Raw genomic sequence first — 11271 nt, forward strand, 5'->3', positions numbered from 1 at the left:
ATTTTATATAATAATTTATATAAAATAAAAAATATACATATATCCAAATTTATTGTTTATTTTATTGAATAGATATCAACCGTATTCTTAACATATTGTACTGTTTTTAAACTATTACCTGAACCGTGTAACAAACAAAATTGCTTTTTCCGACGTGTTTTTGCGTGATCAATATCACCGCCAGTGAATGAAAATTGCTAATGACTATTTCGCGTTCTGACAATCTCGTAAGTCAATATTTGTATTGTACCTTTTTTATATTTGATAGAAAAGAAATGGTAAAATCAGCGGAACCATGCACTATCGGAAATATCGACATTAGTAGCGACGAGAGACGAAGGAAACAGCTAGCGAGCGTCTTGATTTACTCAAATCGTAACATATTTGAAACTTCATTAAGCTGCTTTTTACGTAACAAAGGTCTCGATCGTTGCGTGTCGGTGCTTATAATTAAGCAACCATTATAAACGATAATTGCAACATATATCGATCTTCGAGTTGATTACGTCGCTTTCACGTGGATAAACGCCCACGTCTTAGTTGGAGTTGCAGCTGGTTATAGCTGGTTTTGAATTGTTGCTAGCTGCAAGTTTGTTGAAAGGCTAATCCAATGGAAAGCACGATGTAATGCCAGAGAAATGTTCAGTCGAAGATTCGAACACGATGTTAAGTTTATCTCTGAGATTAACGAATCATATTTTCGATACTGTTCACCTTATAGAAACAATTTATTAACTAAAAAATAATTGATATTCTTATATATTGACTGTGATAATTTTATATATTTATATACAACATAAATATTTAAAAAATTAAGAAAAAAAATTTTGCAATTATTTAATTTTGCCAAAAAAAATTCTTATTATTATTTAAATAAATTTTTGATCGGCAGATAATTCAAGTAATTTTCAAATATTTGTGTGCGAGATACATAAATAAATGTTACAATAAATTGTATATAAACATTATCAAAATATTGAATATTATCGTTATATAATATAAAACATTTATACTAACAAAAGAAAAAAATATCTTTTTATTTTAAAAAAATTATATTTTATCTTTAATTTTATATAAGTTAAAACATTTATTTTTTAAATTATATATTATTCAAATAACATTATAAATAATACATTATTAATATCCTACAAACAAAGTTATAAAATTAATTATATATAGATACATATATATTTAACGCATATTAAAAAATACTTATAAAATAATTGCATAAAGCGTGATGTTTTTCCAGAGGAAAGTGTAGTATCAATTGTCTACATTTTATTATATACATGTAATTATATATTGCTTCCGCTTTATGTCGTCAATGGTGTCACGTGACAATGTGTCATCCTGTCATACAATGTAAAAGTTCCACTTTAATTTAGGAAACATAACAGACAGTACGATGCTACATAATACACTTCTCCATTCAAGATCGACTCAACTAAATTATGAATGGCGGTCGATACTAAGGGAAGGAAACTATCGTGCGGGTGTTTCCATAAGAGAAGAATTACGTGGCTTTTGCGGAAAAATGAAAAGGAAGAAAGTCTTCGACGATGTATTATAGACACGAACGATCCAGAAACTTATCCAATACGATCATTCTGTACGTTATCCAACTGATCTATCCTTCGGAATGCAATTTTCCTATGTAACTTCCCTCCTCCACGTCCGTTCTTCACCTCTAAAACCAAACTGGACTGACACACTGACCTCAAACTTGAAAATGAACGACACGCGTGACAGTCTTAATTTAGAACTTTTCATTATTCATTATACAAACAGTATTTGTCTAAGGATAAATTAATTTCTTTTTTGCATAATTAATAAATTATTTCTTTTATTTTTTTTATATGACAGGATTCAATATTTATTAATAATATTTATTTAAGTAATAAAAATCAATAGATATTAATAATATTACATAATATTTATATTAAAAATTGGATTATGTTAATCTAAAAAGTTTTAAAAAAATCTTAATGGTTATATTTTAACTAATATATTATAGATAATACTAAATAATATCTAGTAATTTTATATTCTAGATATTTTTCTTAAAATAACCTATTTACTCAAGTACATTTTTATAAGTGTATAATATAACTTTCACTATTTCTATGTTTTTAAAGGTTTATCATGTTTATTAACTTCCTATAATTAATTAATATATCGCAACATTGATGAAAAAATGACACATCTCAAAATTAACAATTTTTCAGTAAAACATTTTTTTAATTTTGATTCGCAATGATGTTTTAATTAAGATAATGAATATTGTCTTAACGTCGAGACACTATCGTCTCCAGATGTCAGAATAATTAATTTTTTTTATATTGTTAAAAAAAATACATTATATAATTATAAGACTATAAAAAAGGAAGAGAACACATTATATAATTAAGACTTTATAGTCTTAATTATATAATGTCTTTTTTTTCAAACTATGTTACGACTACAGAAGTTTTAAAATTTTGATACATCTATTACGTTTAATATACTGAATCTAATTTATGTATTTTGTGTTCATTAAGCATAAGTTTCGCTTACTAAAAATGCCGTATATCAATCCAAACAGATCAGATATACAAAATATCAAGTTAAATAAAGAATATGCTAAACATTTGTTTTTTGCTATATTTCATTATTTACTATCCTTTATATTATCACCAAATAACCATTAAGCCTTTGAACTCGCTACAGTAATAAATTTATGTAGATTATGATATATAGTTGCGCTACTTACTATTTTGATAAATCTATTCAACTGACAGTGGATTTATTAACAGTAAAAAGCTGAAATCATAACACAATACTAATAAAGGCATATAACAGAGTAATTGCATGCAAATTATCCTCACTCCTTCTGTTTTTTCTGCTTTTTGCAGTAAATTTTATTCTACAATGTGTCTTGATTTCCTGTTTCTTGCTTTTTGTTTCTTGCTATTTGTCTCTTTGCGCACTGTTTTACCGACATTTATATTTCTTATCACGTGTTTCTTGTCTTTTAAGAATTCCAACTTTTATCTCGGGCGACAGAAAACAAGAAACGTCGCGTTAAATACGCTGATAATTTAGATTAGATTGAAGAGATTAGTTCATTATATTTAGCGGTAAACATGGTGCAGAAACACTAATAACATAATCTACAATAATAATAATAACAAGAATATTAACATGAACAATAACATGAGTGAATTAGCACAAGAATAGACTTTGACTGTCGGTCTGTAATTATGATCTATGTGAAATAATGTTTTTCTTCGATGATTCAGAAATGACAAATTGTATACGATGATGTTTCTCGATTTCATGCGACAAAAATACAAGAAGCAAAAAACAAAAAACATTGGATACATTCAGCAGAACGCAATTTCTGTATAACAATTTACTGATTGTAACTAATATGTTGAGTGTGTTCTGCTAAACGTTCTTATAGTATTAACTATCGCATGCGAATATAGAGAAATCTAATTTTTACGATATATAAAAAATATTTTTTTATTTTCCATTGACAGTAATTATGAACCAACAGCAACAACTTTGTGTATATCAAAAGTGTACTATATTGTAAATTAGGGGCTTTGATTGTAGGGGTTTCGCATAATCAAAGAAATAGTGAAGGAACAAGGAACACAGAATAACAATTTCAACCAATCAGAAACCATGCATTATATAGAATATACAGTTTCTAATTAAAATTCTTATTTTCTATTCCTATTCCTATTCTCTATTCTTATTTCTTGATTGTATGCAGTCCCTTATCGTCATATTTATAGGATGTACAAAAAGTTTGGCAATTCTCCTTAAGTAATGCCAATGGCAACAATAATTTTCAAGCTTCATAATTCGAAAACTACTAATAAGAAACATACTTTATTATGTTTTGTGAACTCTCGACTTCATTTACAAAAATGTGTAAAAAAAATAGAAATTTTTAATTAAAATTTTTACGTTAATCTAGATTGGGCTTTTCAAAGTCATCCAAATTTAAAATAAATAATATTACCATCATAGATTTTTAAGTCCTATAATTTTTTAATGAAACTTTTTTTTGAGAAATGCTTATTTATAAAGATATTTAAGGGTTCGGAATTTTTTTTATACCTTATATATTATGTTTTAAAGAACGATACATTGGAAGCAGTCATTTGGGTCAAGACATTTTGCTTGAGATTCAGCATACTTTTATATAGTTTGTTGAAAATCATGACGACTGCTGAGTAAACATTGAAACGTTGAGTACGTTTAGGATCATTTAGCAGACAATTATAAAACGGTTGCAAAACTCTTGCGTTCTGTTGCACTTATTGTAGAATAGACTTAAATTTTCGCGCGGTGTAAATACCGAAATTACTCCATATAACGTAATGTTACTCCATATAATAAATTCTATCAGTTATCATAGAATTATAATTTCAAACATTATTTAATTAAAACATTATTGTATATAACTAAATAAACTATATTTGTGTTTTTCCACAAAAATGTATTAGTCTTTAGGAGAGAAAAACAAAGAGAGAGAGAGAGAGAGAGAGAGAGAGAGAGAGAGAGAGTAATTTCTTTTTATTATTAAAAAAAAATGCTAATTTTTTACTTGTGTTAACGCAACATGTTGTTAGATTATTGTATTAATTTCTTATGCTAATATTTACGTTTTTATAATAAATTAATTACTTTATTTAAAAAACTATTTTTTAGCAAAAATACATTTATTTTAATAACTAATATAGAATAAATAAAAAATATGCACAAGATAATCGCAACAAATTGCGCATATAAATTAAAATTCTTTTGATTTTACAGTGATACAGTTACATCGATTGTATATCAAGATCCTCGAAGACCCAACAGTATCGAGAACTCATTTGCTTAAGGACTTTAAACATTCCTTTCTAAGAGTGCGGAGTAGCCTTAGAAACGAAGAAAACAAGCGTGCAGTAGCTGAAAGTGCAAGAAAGGTCCAGTACCTGACAGCGGAAAGGGTGAAGGGTACAAGCATTTAAGGGTGGGTGGGGGGGATGCAGCTCGAAAAGGTGGCGGTATGGAGGAGCACTCGTTGGAGGCTCTCATGCAGGCGGGCCTTATTTTCGTGGTCGCCGTCGCCATCATCATTTCGAATCTTCTCATTATCGTTACCTACCTCAACTTCCGCGGTAAGTCAAAATTCTTTGCCTTCGCAAATGTTGCATATTTTAAAATAATATTTATGTCGATGTTAGTCGATAGTTGTCATACTTAATTAAACGCATTTAACATTTCAGCGTATACTTCTCTTTTTATGTCATTTATATATACTTTTTTTGAAAGTCAGTATAACTTCATTATTAATAGAATGAACGATTGACTTAGTTCATTCTGACATCAAATAATATTGTACATTTTCGTAAATTTGACAATTTTGCTATTTTGTCATTCTTATGTTTCCTCTATACATTCTTCACAATTTTGGTTCATATACGATGTAAATTTCAACATTTTGTTAACGGTAAATCCTTAAAAATATCAAATTCTTAACATATATTTATTTTTAAGGTATAAATTCTTTTAATTTAAAAATATATTATTTTGTTAATTTTAATATAAAAATTTACATTTAATATAATAATTTATACAAATTACAGATTTAATTTAAAATTATTATATATATGTATATTACTTATACTTTAGATATTTAATATTCAAAAATAAAAGTCAATATTTAAATAAAAAAATATTTGAATCAAATTTTAGACTTTCAGAATTATGGAATTTAATGTTTGATCTTTAAAAATTCTAGAAATCTTAGAATTAATTAGTTGCTAATCTCTAATATAATTTATATCAATAAAAAAAGAGAAACAATGAATAATGAATAGATGATAATAATCACATTAAGATTCACATCATATCATATTAAGAATATTTTACTTTTATAGGTCCCTCCGAGGTGATAAACTACTATTTACTATCACTCGCCTCGGCAGATCTTCTATGTGGTGTGTTAGTGGTACCGCTCTCAGTGTATCCAGCATTGGTTCGAAGATGGGTCTACGGAGATATCGTGTGCCGACTCGTCGGTTACTTGGAAGTTACACTTTGGGCGGTATCAGTATATACCTTCATGTGGATCTCCGTAGATCGTTATCTGGCCATCAGGTATATTTCACTTATGTATATTATACCGAGATATATTATTAATTATATATGATAAATGTATTATAATTATATCATGTATCTTGACTATAGCAATACATAGCTGTCATATTAACATACTGTATTTATACAAATCTTATTATATTTTTTATTTTTTATTTTTGCTACATATTTTGCATATTTGTTTTTATAATATTATTATATATTATAGATATTTTGTATATTATTACTTTTAATTGTAACAGTCCTATTATCTGGTAAAATATCATAACTGAGATTTGGCTTTTGCAAGCTCTTTCTACAGGCGACTTTATAATAATATATGGGTTTCTAATTTGTGACTTTTGCAGAAAACCACTCAGATACGAGACAGTACAGACAAAAACCCGATGTCAATGCTGGATGGTCTTCACATGGATCAGCGTGGCGATGATGTGCTGCCCGCCCTTACTCGGTTTCAACAAGCCGATTTTCGACCGTGAGGCCTTCATCTGTATGCTCGATTGGGGCAACATGGCCGCATATACCATTACGTTGTCCATTCTCGTGTTGGGGCCGTCAGTCATCACCATCGTCTATACATACTTCTATATATTCTCCATGATGAGGCGATTGAAGTCCGGCGTTCTAATCCACGACAAGGAGTATGCTACTGCGTTATCGGAAAATCTGAGCAACCCGAGTCACATCATGTCTTTTGTCCTAATAATGGCTTTCTGGATATCATGGGCACCATATGCCGGATTAAGGATATACGCAGTTGTTAACGGACCTCCTCAGGTAATATTTCTTATAATCTACTAAATTAATATTTGGAAATATAATTTAATCTTATAAATATAAATTTACAATATGTTAATATTGTAAATAAATTTACTTAATGTGCTTTAAGATCATACATGTATTATTATAATTAACTACATATTTCTAATATATGAGTAACTTGATTGATATAACTTTGGTACTACTAAATGTTTTTATCAGTGAATATATTGCAAAAAGTAATAAATTCAGAATTAATGAGAAAATCGAAGTCATCTATAATGTAATATTAAGTACAATTTAAATTTAAATCGAGAACAATATCTAGACCTCTATGTTTGATTTCTTCTGAAAATTAAATAGTTACAAAATTAACTGATTAATATAATAGTTACTTTCAATTTTAATGTAAAAAATAATATAATTTATAATTGTTTTTATTTTTCTGTTGGGATAGTACATTTCTGTTGTGATTGTTAAAATTACTTTTCTGAAAATTTCAGTATTAGGACGACTGTAATGACACTCGCTTGACATTGATATAATTTAAAAATAACTTTGAACTTTGTGAAAAGAGGCATTGAAAATGAGACGATTAAAAATGTAGGTCGGTACGTTGTAAAGCAAAGTAGGTTAATAGAGAATGCTTGCTAGTAAGCGTAAGAAGTTCGCATGCAAGGACATACTTCGTGTGACACTTCTATAGAAGAGAGAAGATATAGAAATACTTCTCTCTTATTCATCTATACACGACATTTTTTATAATATATTTAAAATAAACTTTATTTTTTTTTGTTTAAGTTTTTATTAATTGATATCAGTTATTTACATTAAAAAGAATTTCCACTTGCGCTTTTTTTGCTTAAGCATAGTGTATAATCATTACAAATTGAAATTATTTATTATTTAGTCCGAAAAGCATTTAACAAATTTTAAAAAAAACAACAGTCAGGTTTCACCTTCAAATCGCAAGAAAAAGTGACGAGAAAAATTAATAAAGGATGACTCCTGACCACAAATTACGAGAAAAAATTTACTTATAAATATTTATTTATATGTAGTTATAGTACCTCTAATTTTTTTGATCTTGTCTTACTCAACTGTAGGTGCCGTTTTTACACTTTGCCGTGGTGTGGTTGGGAGTCACAAACAGCTTTTGGAAAGCGGTTGTGCTGAGCACACTAAGCCCTCAGTTCCGGTTGGCCGTGCGAGTGCTCTGTCTCACCATATGCTGTCGGCACAGGCGACTTCCGCCGGAACTTCTCGGCCTCGACGACGATGACTAACGTCACATCGACTACGTCTGCAAGCAGGGACGCTTATTTTGCGTTCTATTCTATCCGCGACGCGTTCTTAAGAAGTCGCTTTCACATTTATTCAAGGATCGTCCTCGCATCTTGGCACCACTCGCAAGACAGCTCCTTAAAATTTCGTACTCTGACACACGAATAAATAAAGATGCAGTTCATAAATATATTGGTATTGATTCTTAATTTACATAAAATAAAAGATTTAAGTAGAAATAAAAAGTGTATATTTAGTAATAAATTAACAAAATTAACAATTATGTGGAATATTGAGAAAGACTTTGAAATATGGAAGCAAATTTGTAAGCATGATATTAAATTTTTTGAACTTTTAAGTGGAAAATAAAGCGTAGAGTTCTAAATTTTAGTTTAATTATATAAAGATTTTAATATTTTTTCAAAGAAACAAATCTCTGTATTATAATGTTATCTATATTTTGGTTATATTCACATAATTGTATAATATTTGTAACATAAATTTACTTAATATATTATATATTTTCTACCCGAAAAGAATGACTTTTGGTATAAAAGAATGTAAAATTTTATTCTTTTATGAAAGATTTACGAAACGCTAAAAAAAAGTTTAAAAAACAAGTTTCCCAAATTTTGAAAAAAAAAATTGAAAAAAAATTGAAAAGTTCTATTGCACTATTTTGCTTACTGCAATATAAATGGAAACAGTATCATAAAACTAGTTAAACATTCTCTACTAAAACTATTATATTAAATTAAGTCTCGTATCTCAGATAACATAGATAGCTTAAATATTATTTAGATTAAATTTTATAAATAATCAAAATTACAATCAATAATTAGCTTGTCCAATTTTTAAAATAAAAATCAATATCACAATGGTTCATTTATATGAAAAAAAACAACGCAAATTAGTGAAAAAATGCGAGTGGTGCAACGAGCTATGCGAAATATTTTGCCGGCGGAATTCGGCGACTCCGCCGACGCGCGTCCATTTCTCTAAAATAATCTTGCTTCGCTCAAACACGCTAAAGTCCGTTAATTAGAGTCCTGTTAATGGAGATGTCTTTCTGTGCCGTATACGAAGATGAAACGAAGAATCGTTCTACGGTATTTGAAACTAATCGTCGCCTAGTTTACGTCGTAAGATCACGCTCAATAAATGTCGTAGTAAATTATGCGAAAATCGTGAGTTACTAATGACTGTCGCGCAAGCAGGTTACAGATCCAATCATAAATTGATCTATTGAACTAAATGACGCCGGAATATATGCGGGGAGAGAAATTTAGTCAATTAACGGAGATGCCTCTATGAATGTGACGCGTCGTCGGCGACGAGTTTTGCGTCGTCGAAGTGTCGTCGTGCCCGTAGAGAACGCCCTCGATAAAAAATAATCGAGTGCCGAGCGTGCAAACGTTACGCTTTTTTAATGCGCTTCCTAGCCGCCGGCTTTCTATGCTCTTTCTCTTTCTCGTCGGAAAGCTTCAAAATAAATAATGAAATCAAGGAATCTGCGCGTCTTCAATACTGATTAATTCGCTTATCCTTTTTCTTATTATTAGTATATTTGAATACTAACAAGATATAATCATAAATTATACTAAAATTATTAAAATGGCATAATTTATATGTGACTGCTTGACTTATAGATATTTAAAAATATTAAACAGCACATTTGTAATAAAAGGGATAAGTCGGCAATAGTGAATTTGTCAACTTATATGAACAAAGAGTTGACGAATTGCGTGCAAGATTCTAATGTAGCTCAATAACTTCTATGACGAATATGAATCCTAAATAATTTTTTTTACACTTATCGAAATTCGCTTTCGTAATGTGTTAGCGAAAATCGATTATTAAATTATTTAAATAACGGGCTTTTCGACAAGAAAGAAAGGATGCTTCTCTTCAAAATCTAGTTAGGCTCTCGTTGGCTTTCTTGACGAACTGCATTAACAAAATACCCTCCCCATGAAAATCAAAATATCGTCGTTTAATCTAATTCTTAATTTAGAGATCACGCGCTAGTTTTACGGGCATTCTAACTCGGCGCCCGCTGTAAGCTTTATTATTAATCTTGTACTAAATGATATATACGAAATCAGCTAATAGCAACTTTTTTGCATGAGAACGTAAACTATTGCGTCCAATTTTCGCACGTCTACGTGAACCATGACAACTCGAGGCGCAATTTCAAATGTGTTTTGGACAGCTTATGTACAAACCAAAGTTGAAAATGGGATCGATATTGTAGAGAAAGGCGATAAAAAAACATGTTCATATAGAAAAATTCGATTTCACAAAATTTTATGGAAAAAGAAAAAACTTTTGATTGTTTAAATTTAAATATAGCGTAATCAGCGAATGCAAATGCAAGACACAGATTATTGGTTGAGTTTATCACTAGTTTATAAACAAAAAATCGTAATTATTGCAGTTTGTTAAATCAAGACATATAAAAATATATGCAAACATTTATTAAAAATTATTGATTCTGTTTACATATACGTCTCTGACAAAAAATAGTAAAAAGAAACGCAGTATTCGATCATTCTTGCAATAAAGAATGTAAATGTAATACTGACAAAATCAGAAAAAGATTATTAAATGTTTATTTAAAAAATTAATTACTTTATTATTTATCACTTTATTACTCATTAACTAAACGATAAAATTGGACATAGCAATTAGAAAATAAATGAGAAATTTTTTCTAATATTAAGTGAAAAACTTGTCTGTGTTTTATAAGAAATTATAGGTTTCAACACAAGAAGAATTAGCGAACGTGAACAGATTTGGCGTCTACTACGAATAGCACAGTACGCTAGAATTAGGCGTAGCTGAACTGCCACGTAACGTCGCTAAAATGAAAAGCGAATAATGAAATTTGCCAAAGTTTCTTCGCTGTGCTCCTGAATAGAATGTATTCGTGTGGATGTATGGGCGCGCCCTAATGTTTTTGACAAATATTAATTCTGTAAATGAATCTATATGCAAATCGGTGTCTAGGAAAGTCTCAGCTTCTATTTTTTACTGTAGACTCTAATACCTTTCATTCAAGTATAACTTTTCTCTAAGAAATTAATC

The 11271-nt window shown here is 29.1% G+C and overlaps 1 protein-coding gene across 1 annotated transcript; it reads left to right on the plus strand.

Annotated features, from left to right (window-relative positions):
- Positions 1–5047: 5047 nt before the first annotated feature.
- Positions 5048–8339, plus strand: LOC108747648 (probable G-protein coupled receptor 52). The gene is made up of 4 exons (XM_018485246.1): positions 5048–5159; positions 5922–6141; positions 6489–6918; positions 8007–8339. Exons 1-4 carry the CDS (start codon positions 5048–5050, stop codon positions 8184–8186), a joined length of 942 nt encoding a protein of 313 aa, XP_018340748.1. The 3' UTR covers positions 8187–8339.
- Positions 8340–11271: the final 2932 nt, after the last annotated feature.

Source organism: Trachymyrmex septentrionalis, unplaced genomic scaffold (assembly GCF_001594115.1).
Source record: "Trachymyrmex septentrionalis isolate Tsep2-gDNA-1 unplaced genomic scaffold, Tsep1.0 scaffold20, whole genome shotgun sequence".
Taxonomy (NCBI): Eukaryota; Metazoa; Arthropoda; class Insecta; order Hymenoptera; family Formicidae; genus Trachymyrmex; species Trachymyrmex septentrionalis.

Bases quoted from the DNA above. Each gene is read 5' to 3' on its own strand.
- LOC108747648 (XM_018485246.1), top strand. From the start codon at position 5,048: ATGGAGGAGCACTCGTTGGAGGCTCTCATGCAGGCGGGCCTTATTTTC. The intron at 5,160-5,921 runs GTAAGTCAAAAT...TTACTTTTATAG, and splicing joins TACCTACCTCAACTTCCGCG to GTCCCTCCGAGGTGATAAAC. The intron at 6,142-6,488 runs GTATATTTCACT...TGACTTTTGCAG, and splicing joins GATCGTTATCTGGCCATCAG to AAAACCACTCAGATACGAGA.